Below are 17,458 nucleotides of genomic sequence, written 5' to 3' on the forward strand. Positions count from 1 at the left end.
GGGTTATAAAGTTACAGTAAAAAATATATTTGTGAGGCGCTAAAAATCAACATTCCCTATACTTTAACACATGCCTCAACCGTAGGATCCTCAACCGTAGGATCCTCCACCCCTGACTTCACATCCTTTGAATTGCAATATCTCAAGAAGTAAATAAAGTGTGAAGTTCTTTCTTTCCACAATTTGAGCTAGATAAATAAGCAACAAAATGAGACCAAAACTAGTTCAGTACCCCTCTCTATTCTTGAGATCTGGGACAAAACGTCCCGAATAAAATGAAAAAATGTAACGCCTCCACCCTTTTCCTATACCCCAATTCATGACGCACGACCCAAGGCGACTCGATCGGTAAGCATCATTGAAACTAAGCAATATTTAGTATTTCTTCTTTTGATATTTTCGATAAAATTTTAGTTTACAGTTTTGATTAGTTTGATGAGAGTGGATTTCAAAACCAGTCCACTAGTAGACGTTGTTAATTGACAGTTTGACATTTCTGCCGGAGGATAATGTGAATCCATAAGATGTGGCGATCAATTTCACGATTAAAATCTTTCCATTGGGGCGATTTCCATTTCTTGCTATCATTTAAAGGCTGAAAGCATCAATACTAAAGATAGGCTATCAGTCGCTTGTGCAGATATATGTTAACATTGGATTCCATTTCTTGTTTATATTGTTCACTGTATGGAAAAGCCTGTTCTGTCTTATCTTGTATTGGTTGTATTTCCGACGCATAAAGGAAACCTACGGAGTAAATAAATATGTTTTCTATACTTCACTTGACCCAAATATATGATTTTTTATGGTGATGAGACACTTGCACAATGGAATTTTAGAGGGATTTTGATAGCAGTTCCATAATAAAAGCTGCTATCATCATGAGACTAAGATCTAGAAACACCACCGTATTGCTGTTTTGGGGAATTTGGCTAGCAGAATCTTTTTGATGAAAGTCAATGTTTGACAAGATTAAACTTTGCTACGGAAAGTGCTATGTCATGACAAAAAGGTTTTCAGTTTTGGCTTTCTTTACTCAAGGAGTCAAGGGCTTTATTTAATTTGATATGTAAAATGATGCAGTTTGATGGCAAATTTGAATTCACCTAGCATACCTATATTATAAAATGCATGGGCTGCCATGGGCATGCAGTTCCCCTTTCTCGAGCTGGTTGCTATGCGCGCGCTTGTAAAAAGGGGACAATATTCCCGGACCGGATGTCCGACCGAGTGAATCGATCGTAAATTGTTCAAATCAAAATAATACGCGATGGATGATTGACGATTGTGAGTAGGTAATTAATTATATAAACACAACTAAAGCGATTCAGCTTCTGGTTCTAGAAATACCATAACATGAATGAAAATGTCTTGTCTTTATTAATCTGTACAGATCTGTGACTGTGAAATGACAGTACAACTACAAGTCTGTTGAATTTTGCACCATGCAAAATACGTGGTAGCTTTGTGACCATTTTGTGACAATCTGATAGTATCATCTCACCTCTGTATTCCTCCATACGCCTCCTTTTATCTGAATTCGAGGCATGGTGACACAATTGGCTTGTAAAATCCAACACTTTCACCACAAAAGAGGTTTTCTGCAACAGGTTTCCTTCGGTGCGTTTTCTACGACAGAAACAAAATGGCGACAATTTTAGCAGGGGGTTTGTGGGTATAGCTTTTTTTTTCTCCAAACTTTTTAATATTTTCAATATTATTGTATTAAATCTTAAATTATATCATATAAAATGTTTAGTAGTGTATAAAAATGGTTTTTATGATAATTTTACTGAACATAATCATCATTCTGGTTAAAAATAATTTGATCACATGTTTCATCATGTGATTTGTGAACGATTTGCATTGCATTGTGGGCTAGGTGTACCCACGTGGAATAACAACCCTTTTGCAGCACCGTGCAGAGAAGGAAAGCAGCAGCTGAGGTGTCGCTCAAGAATTTCTGCCGAAAACACTGAATTTAAGGATGCTTGGCCTTAACCTGAGACAGGTTTGTGTTGTTCAGCACTTGAAGTTGAGTTTGAATCATGTTTGAGAAATTATATTGAAATTAAAAAAGTTTTATGAAGTTTTTATTTGTTCATAATTTTTTTTGACAATTGAAGTAGGTAACCTAGGCAAACCTTAGTTAACACATTTACTAGTCAGCGAATTCGCCGAGACCGGGGCCCCAACACAATGCATATTTACATAGAAATTTGAATTTTTTTCGAGAATAGGTGGGTGAAGGAAACCTACATAAATATGTTTTCTATACTTCACTTGACCCAAATATATGATTTTTATGGTGATAATCAAGTCGCACATGGAATTTTAGAGGATTTTGATAGCAGTTCCATTAAAAAAAAGCTGCCATCGCCATGAGACTAAGATCTAGAAACACCCCGAAATGCCGCTTTTGGGGAATTTTGCTAGCTGAATCTTTTTGATGAAAGTCAATCTTTGACAAGATGTAACTTTGCTACGGAAAGTGCTATGAAAAAAAGGTTTTCAGTTTTGGCTTAGTTTACTCAAGGGCTTTAATTTGATATATAAAACGATGCAATTTGATGGCAAATTTGAATTCACCTAGGATACCTAATTGAAGTCAAGCATTGTTATTGTTAACTTGTCAAGTGTTCATGGCTATTGCATGATGTCCTGTTTGTTGTTGTTGTGTTCTGGTCTGTGCTGGGTCTTGTAGACGTTGTGTTTGAAGCATTAAAGGTCACATATATTGCTCGGACAACATCATATCTATACGTCGAACAACTGAATACATGCACAACGTGTGGACCAATATATTTTTGTAAACATTTTAGGCCTATAACAAAATGTATATTTCGTACAATTGTACAACTATTGTTTCTACCCTATGACCTATAAAAGTTACTTGTTAGGCCAAGTAAAAAATAAAATATGTTTCACGTCCGGTTTTCGAAAAAAAAAAAAAAAAAAAAAGGAAGAGGGGCTTTTTATTTTCTATTTTTTATCGCAAAATTGGTGTAAATACCCATACTTAGATAGACATGTCCACATTGCTTATTATAGAGGGTTTTTTGCAAACAATTTTTGCAAAGGCCTGAAATTATTGGCAAAGTATTCTACACTAATTAAATTCCGTTATCCCTAAAATTACTTTAAACTAACCTAAGAAATAGACTAAATAAATACCTAAATAATTTTATATACAATCTCCGGTCAAGGAAGGGTTTACAGTATAAAAATAAATTTTGGTTTTGGATGCCAACATTACTCACATTCATCAGCTTGCATACATTCCTTTTACACACAAAAATCCTGCAGGAAAAAATTTGGCCTCACACTCCCATGTATATCCATCTCGTTCAGTCATCAGCTCACATACTCCCCAACTAAAAAAAAAACATGCATCAAACTCCTATACAAAATAATCCTTTCAAAATCAATACACAGGCAAACAAAGGAGACAATACAGAAAATGCAAGATGCACCAATCACAGAGTGAGAGAAGCAGTGAAGTGAAGCAAGAGTGAACAATAAAGTAAAAACAGGTGTTCAACAAAAAGATGAAATTGAAAGGAGATGAAAGGTAAAAGGTCAGAAAGTTTCAGATAAAGACAGAGGGCAGCAGAACAAATCAGTAGAAGTAAAAGCAGAGGGTGATGGCACATCCAACATAAAAAAATACATTTTGTAAAATTAAACCAATTATCTATTTGCGACAAAACTCCCCACCCAACAAGATTAGTCCCCGAATCTTACTATATAAGTAAGTTAGGAGACTTTTTTTTAAAAACAAATTGAAGATGCAAGATGCAACATAAATCAATATTGATCATTGACTATGATGCGAAATGTTCATTGTTCGTTAAAAAAAAAGTATGTTGCACAACGCCACCTGTCTGGTACCCGATGTTGAAGAATAGTTTGGTTTGGTAAGTTTGGTGAAGTTCACTGGACGAACTTGTTAACTTGTTCAACCTGACACAAACTACATCTCAGATTGGTGTTGAGCGATGAAAAGATGATCGAAGTAAAGACTTGGTTTTGAAGAGTCACTAGAAGCGAAGATTTGGTTTAAAGTAAAAGTTCCATTTCTGAAGATAACAGCCCAGCAAATGATATCGATGCGATGTCAGCATTGATAAAAGTCTTAAATTTCAGCCACCAGACTGCACACGAAGAATTGATAACAAAGTTCTTCAAATTCCTTGTTGTATGTAAACCAACCATGTACAAATGTATGTATGGCCATCACGATTGGTAAACAGCTTCAAAAACAAAGTTTATTTCAGGAAGAACTGAAGATGGAGAACAATGTGACAAAGTTCAAGTTTGGTTTGAATTTGGCGTTGTTGAAGAAACGCCGGACTCCCAATATCAAAGTTATAACAAAGTTTATTATCGTTGAACTGCTCATCTCGGAAAGTGGTAGCAACTTGAACTGTTCCGTGCCATGTACATCTGAAGTTCTACCCAAAGTTGTTCTATCCCACCGCTGCCACCAAAAATTATGTCACGGACCAGAGGTTTTGGAAAATGAATAAAAGTCCGACTTATGACGAAGTCGGACAATTCCCTGGCCGTGGGTAGCGTGGCCTAAAGGAGCAGAAACAAAAGGTGAAGCGGCGGGAAAATTTGAATAATAATGAGTAAAGCGAAACACAATAAAGTTCTATTAAAGACAATAAAATATAGCATATCAGACAAAAATATTTAATTATCAAGTTCCTTTTTTTTTTTCTTCATATATTGCACATAATATTTTTACTTCATGATTTTTTTTATTTTATTGATTTGCAAATGTTTTATATAAGCGAACTTTTAACATTTAGACATTTAGAAAACAAAGACATAATGTTGGCATCAAATGGATTTTAAAAAGGAAATGGGCCAAAAATACAAATGAAACCCAGACTTGACCAAAGAAAGCAAAACTAACTAAATAAATCCTAAATTAATTACTAACTTAATCTACTGACGGAAACCTAACCTACAAGCTTCAAAATTAATTTAAATAAAGCACAGGCCTTTGCACATTAATATTTCACAATAAACCAATCACAAAACCACAATAAAGCAATAAATGGGCGGGTTCTATCTACAAATCCAAAGCCCCCAAATTTGCAACTGAACTAATTTTGGTGCAGGCACAATCCATGTCGGAAGAAAGCGGGCGGGCTTTTTTATACAGATAGGCGCCCAGCCACCAGTATCTACCGAGCGTGCAAACAAATAAACAAAAGCTGAATCAGCAACAAAAGCTGAAAAGCTAAATACACATTCAGCGTATTTTACTGAACAAAATTCAGCGTGTAGGCCTACTGAAAATTTCAGTGTGCATCACTGAACAAAACTCAGCATGTGTCGCTGAATTATTCAGCGTATAAATTCAGCATAAATGCACTGAACATTTTTTTTTTTATCGAGACACAAAATAATAAAAGGCCTAAATTAATTATGAAAGTTATCACCAAGTCCAATTTCCTACAAGTGTAGGCTTAAAGGACAAGGTGATAAATAATAAAGGCCTAAATTGATAATAAAAACCAAGACCAAGTCCGATTTCCTACAAGTGTAGGCCTAAAGGACAAGGTAATTAAACAAAAGCACGACAAGGGATGGGTTTTGTGAAAAGGAAGCGGTGACGTTCAATTACCTGAAAGGGAAGGTAAAAACGTCAACTTCCTAAAAATGCATTCAGAAAAACAAATAAAATTTGGAATTACAAGCAAGCTTATCGTGCAAACAAGTCTGAAAGGGGATCACCGGAGTTCAAGACTCCTTTTAAAGGTGATGCACAAAACTTTTCATGCAGAAATTGCGGCCAACCAAATTTAATATCAATGAATTATGAAGAAAAAAAAAAAAAATATAGGCCTAATTAATTTTCGTAATTAACGAAAAAGATTTTTGCAACTAAATTTCATGTCTCGAGAAAACAAAATTGCATACCAAAATATCTCCAAACATCCATTTCAAAATCAGTATCAAACATATCCAAAACTTCAACTTCAAATCATCAGAAAACAATTTTTGCAAAGGCCTGAAATTATTGGCAAAGTATTCTACACTAATTAAATTCCGTTATCCCTAAAATTACTTTAAACTAACCTAAGAAATAGACTAAATAAATACCCTAAATAATTTTTATACAATCTCCGGTCAAGGAAGGGTTTACAGTATAAAAATAAATTTTGGTTTTGGATGCCAACATTACTCACATTCATCAGCTTGCATACATTCCTTTTACACACAAAAATCCTGCAGGAAAAAATTTGGCCTCACACTCCCATGTATATCCATCTCGTTCAGTCATCAGCTCACATACAAAAAAAAAAAAAAAAAAACATGCATCAAACTCCTATACAAAATAATCCTTTCAAAATCAATACACAGGCAAACAAAGGAGACAATACAGAAAATGCAAGATGCACCAATCACAGAGTGAGAGAAGCAGTGAAGTGAAGCAAGAGTGAACAATAAAGTAAAAACAGGTGTTCAACAAAAAGATGAAATTGAAAGGAGATGAAAGGTAAAAGGTCAGAAAGTTTCAGATAAAGACAGAGGGCAGCAGAACAAATCAGTAGAAGTAAAAGCAGAGGGTGATGGCACATCCAACATAAAAAAAATACATTTTTGTAAAATTAAACCAATTATCTATTTGCGACACATTCAATCCAAAAAGTTTGGACCACAGTAGCTCACAGTAGCTTAACTGTGTAATCCCCATAGGGAAATACAAAAATTTGAAATTTCGACACCAGAAACTTGACGCGTAGTCTAAAAAGTGCTGGTACTTTATCCTTGATACAGAAGTCAGCATGCAGTGAAAGTTAGATTTCATAAAATAAAATCGCCTTTGTTTAAAATGGATCATCGTGGGAAAAAATGATGCATTACATGCTTTTTTTGTACAGTAGGGGGCCTATTAAGTCATTGTAAGGCATTGTCAATGATGGTGCAGAAAAGTGCAGTTTTTTAAAACAGACATTTGCCCATAACCCGCTAGTTTTTGACCTACAGACATGGTTGACCCCTCATTTTTTAAGTTAAATAATCACCTTTTTAAACAAAATAATTTCCATGTGAAATATCCTACTTGAAAATGTTGTGAACATGCCTAACTTAGAGCTGTTTTAGCGTATACTATACCTGATCTCATGTACCAATACCTTGTGTATTGGTACATGATTCGGCGGGTATACTTCAGCAATAGCGAATAAGTGGTCGTTTTTACTCTTTTCAAAAGCGTCACATGTACACCAAATACAGCCCCGAAATGGTCTACTTTTAGCATGCCTTAACTCCGAAACAGTTTAGTCAAAGTTAAAAATGCGATCCCCAACCCTTTACTTACCTTGGGCCGAATTTGCAGTATTTTCCGCTAGCTCCGTGTTGAAAAATGTCCGTACTTGCCCGGTACAAACATAGAAATGGCCACATTTGCTTCAGTCCTGGTATGAATATTTCTTCCGTAATCCAATGGTTCCAACGTGGGCATCACGATGATAGTCTCCTACACAACCAGATTTTGTCGGCCTGACGCTCGTCGATCCTAATCGCTAAAGTGATGACAGCGCAGGCTCTTACCTGCGTAAAAGTCTGTTCGACAAAGGCGCCTGTGAATAAGGATGATTGACAGCGCCGTTCATTGGGCGGAGCCATTATATTACAGCAGACAGGTTGCGCTGTTCTCTGACCTTGACTGTTCGTCACGTAGACATACCGTGACCTGGGTACATGTACAAAGCTGGGGGATGCGACTGCGGCCGCCATTTTGACACGCGGTATAAAAAAAAAAAAAAAATTACTTTTGGTGACGTTTTATATCAAACAATTTTCGATAACGGATTTCTACTAGGATTTCAATTTTTTATTAATGAAGGTGCATGTAGTTTTGAGGAATAACACGGGACGTTTCGAGTTTTATTTCAACTGGTGGTGTAGGAAGGTGAGTGAATTCGTGAATGAGGCCGGGGATTGAGGTTTCGTTGTTTCAACGATCCGATAGTAGGATCTGGCGTAGGCTAAAATGTCTAATGACTCCATGTTTACATGAAAACATTAGCTGTTGCGAGGTCAGTGTTGTTGAATTCGTTACCTAAATTCCTTTCAGGATATTCTGATTTCACTTATTTATGATGTGTACGAAAATTCACCATATAAACTCAAAAGTGTGAATGCAAGCTGTTATTGCTGACAATAGAAACATTGTTGCAAAGTCATTAAAAACAGGTATGTATTACAGACGACTTTGGCCGAAACGAGATACAGGCCAGTTAGGCAGTCTAAGCGTATACAATAATGCCTGGAAAAAGGAGGAGGCCCTTTTTTATTTGTTGTTCTGAGAGTTACACCCCCTCTAATGATCACAAAATCTTCCTAAAGTGTTTCTTGTATCTTAACAAGGCTATAGAATGCATCCCAACTTCCTAAACATATTTTTTTGAAAAGTTATAACTGAATTTCAAAAAATAAAAATATATTTGAGGAAACCTCAAAAAAGGAAGCGGGAGGGGACGTGAAACATGTTTATTTTTTTATTTGGCCTTATCAATGTGTCCGCAAAAAAACTGGTCATCGCAAGTATCTTTGATGCTGAAAACTAAGGATATTCACACAGATTTTGAAGATGCGTGAGATTTTACTTATTTTCCAGCTTTTTCCGTGACATTTACTACCTACAAATGTAGGCGTGAGATTATACTACCTCGGCGTCAGACCGTGAGAAAGTGACCCAGTGCATGAGACTCACGGCCAATGCGTGAGAGTTGACAGCCCTGGTTGTCAAGCTGAATTTATACTCGATCGCTGGATCACCACGTGAATTCACCTCTCGAAAACCTCTACGAGGTTGTTAAGCATCGAGCATGCTGACTGGCTTAGCAATTATCAAAGTAGTTTTGTAAACCAATCAGGTTAGACGTACTTTACTGGCGAGTCACATGGGGGTCACATTAATTAATACCGTAAAAGGCCGTCATGTTCATTGATTGGCTTACGATTGCAATGAATGGTTTTTGCAACCAATCACAATACGGGTTATATAAATTTTACTACAGTAAATAGCCACACTCCAAACAAGATTTATAAGAGTCATTTTTTAACCACATTCCACTGCATACATTTTGTACATTTTCAAAATATCGTGCTCACATTCGTGGAATTATTTATCGATAAGCTGTTCAAAAAAGTAGCATAATTTGCTGCAAACTGAATCAATTCCCACCAGGTTTTCTTTCAGTGGGTGCCATGATGCTTATTAATATTCTGATGTAAAAAGGTCATAGGTTGCGTATTTGCATAATTCGGAAAACTCCGGAAACTCTGCTGCTAAATTTCATTCATAAATCCAAAGTCGAAAGCTTTTGCTGACCGATAATGGTGGTGATGTCACCTAAAAATGAGCTATCTGCGCTTGCGCCTAGTGAAAATAACATTGGCCATTACACACTGTCGAATGCAAACTTCGATTTTGTCCTCTCGTGGTAGTTTTCACGTCATAACGGGACTTCCTTCAATGACCGGACTTTAGGGTACGGTGGGTAATGAATGATAATTACGAATATTTAATAATATCCATTTATTGCAAGGGTAGTTGGCGAATTTAATGCACGGGAGAATAATACATAACGATGAATAGAAATGGGCACTAGAAGTATATGATTTGATAGTGGCTTTTTCCTGCATGGGCCTACATTGTATATTATAAAATAATAAAAAAGCAAAACAAATTTGTTTGAATTGGGCTGTTTCTCTACTGTATCACATATTAATATTTCAATAGTTTAGACAAGCAAAGAAACTCTTCAAAGTCCGAATCCATTTCAGGATGTCTACAATTTTGACCGGGGGCACTCAACTTTGGAGTGACGGTATGTGCCTGTCAATATGCCCCCCCTTTTGAAGTCGACTATACCCTGTGAACCCTTTTTTAAAAGTCATACCCAATGATCCCCCTTTTTTTAGTTGCAGCTACCCAATGACCCCCTTTGTTTGGTTGCGGCTACCCAATGACCCCCTTTTTTTCTAGATTTTCTAGAATAGCATCATCAAAATGCCACAAAAAATGACGAAACTTTCAAATTTTGCTCCATTTTTTTCAAATTTTTCTGCCTGGTGACCCTTGTTTTGAAATCTTATACTCAATGACCCCTTTTTTCAAAATCTTATACCCAATGACCCCCTTTTTCATTATATGTACCCAATGACCCTCTTTTTAAAAATAACGCTTTGTACCCGATAGGCCCCTACTTAGCGATGCCGGTAGGCACATACCTGTCACTTCTAAAGTTGAGTGCCCCGAATTTTGAAAGAAAAGAAATCTTTTGCCTAATTTTAAAATTAATAAGAGTTCTTGCACAGGTCATTAGTTCAAATCACATTTTTGACCAAAAATCATATTCTCAAAGCATAATAATGATCAAATTTAATTGATCCTTTCACACGATACACAAATACTTGGTGTGAGGGTCATCAAGGTTCTTCTTTTTTGACCAATGTTTCCACTAATTCACATGAGATTTTTAAACTTATCTGGTCTTTAAAAAATGGCAAAGCACCCGGGCCTGATGGTATAACATCCACCATGCTTGAGCATACTGCAGCCCAGGTTGCATTTCCTCTTTCATTGCTTTTTAATATTTCCCTCTGTGAGGGTAAAATCCCTGATGACTGGAAAAGAGCAAATGTCGTCCCAATACACAAATCTGGTAACATTTAGTAGCATTGAAAACTATAGACCGATATCTTCGTGCTCCGTGGTTGGCAAGCTGTTGGAAAGGGTTGTTACAAGGAATGTTGTTGAGTATATGTACACAAGCGGGCTCATCTCTCCTCAACAACAGGGTTTTATATCCGGTCGCTCTTGTACCACTCTCCTGACTACAGTTTGCCATCACTGGTCACAAATTCTTGATAAACGATCTCCACCTGATGTTGACATCATCTTTCTTGACTGGAGTAAGGCCTTGGACAAGGTCAGTCATTCTGTTCTTTTAAGGAAGCTTCATCTGTATGGCATTTGTGGTCCACTTTGGGACTGGATCGCCTCCTTTCTTTTAAATTGTTACCAGTGTGTTCAGTTCAGAGGGGCATCCTCTGAGTGCCTGTTAAATCGGGGGTCCCACAAGGGTCTGTGCTGGGTCCTCTTTTGTTTAATCTTTTTGTTTTAGATCTTCCAAATTTTGTTCAGTCTCCTCTTCCACAATATGCAGATGACACGCTCCTTTATAGGCCTCTATACTCGGAAGATGACGTCAATATCATTCAAAATGATTTAAATGAAATTGGTAGCTGGTGCAATATTAATAAGATGGCTTTAAACCCAGACAAATGTAAGGTCATGAGGTTATCCAGGAGAAATGTTGCTGGTCGACAGGTCCCATCGTATGTCATTCTTAATAAGCCCATTGATGTAGTCCACAGTTATAAATACCTTGGTGTTTTAATTTCCTTAATATGAAATGGGGTGATCATGTCATGTATGTTACTTCAAGAGCTTCAAGACTCTTTGGTTTTATTAGGCGGCTGGTCCATTGTAACGATCCAGATATTCTCGTCAGATTATTTTCCACCTTATGTAGACCCATTTTGGTATACGGAATACCAGGGTGGCTCCCTTACCAAATTGGTCATTTAAAATCACTTGAAAAAGCTCAAAAACTTCTGGCTCGTATTTGTGTTCCTGCTCCTCGGGGGGGGGGGGGGAGCTTAGTTACAATTTCAGATTAGAAATGCTTGGTTTATCTTCTATGCGTAACAGATATACTTACCTTGCTTTGTCTTTTGTTTCAAAATGTTTGTATGGGAGGTACGATATCAATCCCTTTAAGTTTATCTCAGTGAATCCTCGCCACAACGAGAATTAAAAATTTAGTCACACCTATGCTCGCACAGATGGTTTTAAATTCACTGTTTTCAATAGATTTCCTGCTTTGTTTGATCAACTTCCTCAAGATCTCTGTAATCAACTTCTTTTCAGTTTAAATGGGTTTGTAACAAATTCCAAAGAGCACTTCAAAAATCTCAGCTGGAATTGATTTTTTATAGAGTGTTTCATATGTAATATGTTTTAATTTATCTATTTACCCGACTCTAGTTCATGGGGAGAAATCCTGTCTCCTTCGGTGTGATCTCTGTTTTGCTGTGTTGTTTTTGCAGTGACTTTTGTTACTCTTGGCTATCCCTGCCAGAGGCTCAGTGTTTGTTCTCTTGTTTTTGCACACCGAAGGAGTCTTGGGATTCCTCATCATGGACTGGAGTCTTGCCTTTTAATAACTCCTTTATGAATAACTCATGTTAATTGCTGGTCAATTGAAAATGTTTAATACTTTTAATATTGTGCAATCATTGTATGTGTTTTACTGTATGTTTTATGTTTTTTATCTGTCAAATAAAATGAAATGAAATGAAATATATTGGACTCTGTGAGTTTAAAAGATATCTTTTAAAACTAACAGCTTGAGATCAAGATCCGTTAGGCGTATGGTAACGAAACCTGGTGGCAGGAACGATAATTTATGCGGAACACTTCTACAAATATGGTTGGAAATCGGAAGAAATCTGCCTTGTGGAGCTGTATCTGGGGATCCGTAAGAACCCTAAGTGCTATGATGATGAAACTTGGTAGGGGGTAGCATGACCAGAGGATCTCTTTAGCGCAAAATATGATAATTAAGTACCTAATTTGCATAATTTATGCATAAAATGCAAAAACCTATTTTCTCTGAGACTAGGGGTCGCACATTCTTCAAACAGTGGGTGCATCTTCACCCCAGACAGAACAAGTTTGTATTGGTTAGTGGGTCAAGGCCACCCGAGGTCATCCAGGGGTCATCTGAGGTCAAATTACTAAAAACTGTCGTATAGGCACGGAACTTAGTGGGTACAGTCAACATTTAGAGCTTAATTTTTGGAAGGTCATTTCGGGGTCATCCAAGGTCACCCAGGGGTCATCTGAGGTCAAATTACTAAAAACTGTCGTATGAGCATGAAACTTGGTGGGTCAAATTTTCGGAAGGTCTTTTTGGGGTCATCCGAGGTCACCCAGGGATCATCTGAGGTCATATTACTAAAAACCGTCGTATGGGCATGAAACTTGGTGGGTAGAGTCAACATTTAGAGCCAAATTTTTGGAAGGTCATTTCAAGGTCATCCAAGGTCACCCAGGGGTCATCTGTGGTCAAATTACTAAAACTGTCATATGGGCATCAAACTCGGTGGGTACAGTCAACATTTGAGTCAAATTTTTGGAATGTCATTTCGAGGTCATCCAAGGTCACCCAGGGGTCATCTGAGGTCAAATTACTCAACTGTTGTATGGGCATGAAACTTGGTGGGTACAGTGAACATTTAGAGCCAAATTTTCGGAAGGTCATTTTGAGGTCATTCGAGGTCACCCAGGGGTCATCTGAGGTCAAATTACTAAAAACTGTCGTATAGGCACGAAACTTGGTGGGTACAGTCAGCATTTAGAGTCAAATCATCGGGCGGTCATTTCAAGGTCATCCGAGGTCACCCAGGGGTCATCTGAGGTCAAATGACTAAAAACTTGTATGGGCATGAAACTTAGTGGGTACAGTCAACATTTAGAGCTATAATTTTTGGAAGGTCATTTTGGGGTCATCCAAGGTCACCCAGGGGTCATCTGAGGTCAAATTACTAAAACTGTCGTATGAGCATGAAACTTGGTGGGTCAAATTTTCGGAAGGTCTTTTTGGGGTCATCCGAGGTCACCCAGGGGTCATCTGAGGTCATATTACTAAAAACCGTCGTATGGTCATGAAACTTGGTGGGTAGAGTCAACATTTAGAGCCAAATTTTTGGAAGGTCATTTCAAGGTCATCCAAGGTCACCCAGGGGTCATCTGTGGTCAAATTACTAAAAACTGTCATATGGGCATCAAACTTGGTGGGTACAGTCAATATTTAGAGTCAAATTTTTGGAATGTCATTTCGAGGTCATCCAAGGTCACCCAGGGGTCATCTGAGGTCAAATTACTAAAAACTGTTGTATAGGCATGAAACTTGGTGGGTACAGTCAACATTTAGAGTCAAATTTTTGGAAGGTCATTTTGGGGTCATCTGAGGTCACCCAGGGGTCATCTGAGGTCATATTACTAAAAACTCGTATGGGCATGAAACTTGGTGGGTACAGTCAACATATAGAGCCAAATTTTTGGAGATCATTTCGGGGTCATCCAAGGTCACCAGGGGGTCATCTGAGGTCAAATTACTAAAAACTGTGGTATGGGCACGAAACTTGGTGGGTACTGTGAACATTGAGTTGCAAAAGGGCTTACATCCACTTTTTGACTTTTTAAGAAAAACAGCTTTTTTTAATTGTGCAATTATTACTTGTTCGATTTAATTCATTTTGGTTTTGGATAAAGTGTTGATGGATAGAAACTAAAAGAATAGGTTTGGTACAATTTTCAAGCCTTTCTATTTATTTTATTTATATCGCACCTGTTGTGGATGTAAGCCCTTTTGCAGCACTGTAATTAATTTAGCTGTTTTCTAGAAACCACCTTTGCAATCAAATTTGAGCCCATTTTGTTGCACTATGTTATGGAACTTGACTAATGCTTTCAAAATCAAAAAGAAAAATTGAAATATCTCATTTACTTTTTTAATTATGGATTTTTAATTAAATTTGCCAAAATGTAATTTTCGGCCATTTTTTGAGTATTTCCGAAGATACAACTTTTGTTAATTAAAATTATTATAGTGACCCAAAAACAGTTCCTTTTGGTTTTAAAAGTTAAAGAACATTCAAGGCTGCTATAAAACATCAAAAAATTAAAATAAAACGATTTTCCTAAAATGTTATATTCATTTTAAGTTCAGATTTCCGGAAATTCCTGAAGATTTCCCGAAGAGAAAATATACCATATCTCCGGAAGGGAAGGTGGTACGAAGGTCAAACAACAACCAGTCAACATTTTGAGTCAAATTTTCGGAAGGTCATTTTGTGGTCATCTGAGGTCACCCAGGCGTCATCTGAGGTCATATACTATAAACTGTTGTTTGGGCATGAAACTTGGTGGGTACAGTCAACATTTAGAGTCAAATTTTTGTGGTCAAAGGTCAAATTTCAATATTTGTCCAAGCTCAAATTGAACAGGCAAATCACCATGGGTTGTTGCAGGTTCATTTACTTCTACCAAAAGTAATCACAAAAGCAGGCGGATGCGATAGCAGGCGAGACTTGTGGTTCGAGAACCGCCTTGTTGACCAAAAATCACATTTTTGACCAAAAATCACATTTTTGACTAAAAATCACATTTTTGACCATAAATCACATTTTTGACCAAATGATCAAAAATCACATTTTTGACCAAATGACCAAAAATCACATTTTTAAAAATTACATGATTTTTGACCAAAATCATTTTTTTAAGCAAAATCATGTTTTTACCAAAAAATCATGTTTTCTGCTAAAAATCATATTTTTGATCGAAAAAAGATTCTGAAGACTTAATGATAAAATTGGACTGATATTTTCGCATGATACCTGAATTTATCGATCTCACTACAGCTCAACTTACCGTACTTTGCCTAACCAGACAGTCCATGCCAAAATTGTTACTACACCTTTACATTTCATCGAATCTCTTTTTGATGTCTGTCATTTTGAACATCATACTTGAAAGATGTATGCTATGTAGAAACTTTATTTTGCAATTTCATAATTTGCATATTATTAGCATATTTGCAAGAAAAAACATGAAAATCAATAAATACCTATATTTTTCACAATTTCAATATTTTATTAGAAATTAAGCATGTAGGACAGCGTTCAAGCTTTGACTTGCGTTTGGCGGACAGAATGGTGGAAACTTAAAGTGAAAGATATCCTACTTAAAGGAACATTTTCTAGGGTGAAATTTTGTGTAGAAACTGAATCTGACATAAAAAATGCATAATTATCAACTTGAAAATTTTCCCCATAGCACTGTACAGGCATATTTCTGCCCGAAATCCCCAAATTGGAGCAAAAATTGGAGCAAAAAAAATAAGTCCTTCAAAATGGGGATACTCAGGGCTAAACAAAAAACATGTTGCTCTAGAGGGAGGCATTGGTAAAGGCAACATGTCTTTTGTTTAGCCTCAAACCTCCCAATTTTGAAGGACTTATTTTTTTTTGCAAAATCTGTGACTTTTTTCACGCCCTCAAAATCCTTAGGGGTGGGGTAGCATTTTGCAAGTTATTTTATTTTCTGTAGATCTAGCTTACTTGTTTGTTATATCACCATTTAGCTAATGAAATACTGAGCAAATAAATACTTAAAGCATCCCTATAGCTCATACCATTGTGGAGATGTGGCGTTTTCAAATTGAAAATGATGCGAATATTGTATATTTTTCTAAATCAATTGTCACCCGAACCCTCAAGTTTCTACCCCTGCTACAAAAATAAAGAAATATATGGAGCCCATTCAATGCTTTTAATATCACAATTGTACCCTTGTTACACAATTAAAATAGAAAATTAGGCACTATTTGATAGTTTTCATGTTCATATACTCACAGGAAATCTGCAAGTCAAAATTTTTGTCACCCCAAAATGGCCATTTTCAGCCAAAATCGACCAAAAATTGATTTTTTTCACAAAATCTATATAAGATAGGGAGTTTTAAGTGCCAAAATCTGAAACTAGATGACATTTCACCCTTGGAAACATATAAACATTCAAGAATTTTGGTTCTTTTCACCCCTAAATACTTTTTTCACACGCGTGTCCGCCAAACGTAAGTCAAATCTTGAACGCTGTCGTAGGCCGTTTGTTATGACTTGATGAATGAAACTGTTAGACAGCTTTTGATCTTTTTGCTTATTTTTCCTTTTTGCCCCAAAATGTGTAAAAATCACAATTTTTGGATGACCTATATTTTCTTTGAATGTTTATCAAATTTCTTAATTTAGGTATAATACAGTGCAGAAAAAGATGTCAAAAAAATCTGTTAAAACAGATTTCCAATCAATTGTTCCATTTTCATTTTTGGGTTAAATACTCAAATTTCATGCGCGGGATATTTGAAACATAAAATGAAAACATGTCCATTGCACTTTTTCCTCGAGATGTACTATAATATCAAGGTTACGGATATATTATAATCCCTTCTTATCTTCACTGATCCATCAGATACCTATTGTTATGAATGATCAGTGAAAAGGTTCAGAACTGGGCTACTAATGGTCTTGTCAAGTATCTATAGTTATTTTCATGACTGTGTCAACTCAAAAATCATGCAAGGTCGAATGTAGGAAAAGTATGATCAGTTGAGCTGTAGAGTTTGCAAATATATTTGCAAACTCTAGCTCGAGACACCTCCAGAAGATATGCAAAAGAATTAATTCCATCAAGAACACTCAACAGGTGCTTGGTATAATACACTATGCATTTGCATGTCTTCTGAAGGTGCCTGGAGGATGATTTGAACTAATGACCTCCCATGCACCCTATCTAG

General features: G+C 36.6%; 2 protein-coding genes across 2 annotated transcripts in view; one reads left to right on the forward strand and one right to left on the reverse strand.

The window, feature by feature from the left end:
- Nucleotides 1–1,645, reverse strand: part of LOC140156654 (cell division cycle 5-like protein) — a 28,044-nt gene extending 26,399 nt beyond the window's left edge. Inside the window, exon 1 of the mRNA XM_072179592.1 lies at nucleotides 1,505–1,645. Coding sequence (XP_072035693.1) covers nucleotides 1,505–1,549 — 45 coding nt within the window. The 5' untranslated portion in view covers nucleotides 1,550–1,645. The remainder of the gene's footprint in view (nucleotides 1–1,504) is intronic.
- Nucleotides 1,646–1,887: 242 nt separating this feature from the next.
- LOC140156655 (glutamyl-tRNA(Gln) amidotransferase subunit A, mitochondrial-like) overlaps nucleotides 1,888–17,458 on the forward strand; it is a 101,996-nt gene continuing 86,425 nt past the window's right edge. The window contains exon 1 of the mRNA XM_072179593.1: nucleotides 1,888–2,011. Within this exon, the coding sequence (XP_072035694.1) occupies nucleotides 1,988–2,011 (24 nt within the window). The 5' untranslated portion in view covers nucleotides 1,888–1,987. The remainder of the gene's footprint in view (nucleotides 2,012–17,458) is intronic.

The sequence above is a fragment of the Amphiura filiformis genome, chromosome 7, assembly GCF_039555335.1.
Source record: "Amphiura filiformis chromosome 7, Afil_fr2py, whole genome shotgun sequence".
Lineage (NCBI taxonomy): Eukaryota > Metazoa > Echinodermata > Ophiuroidea > Amphilepidida > Amphiuridae > Amphiura > Amphiura filiformis.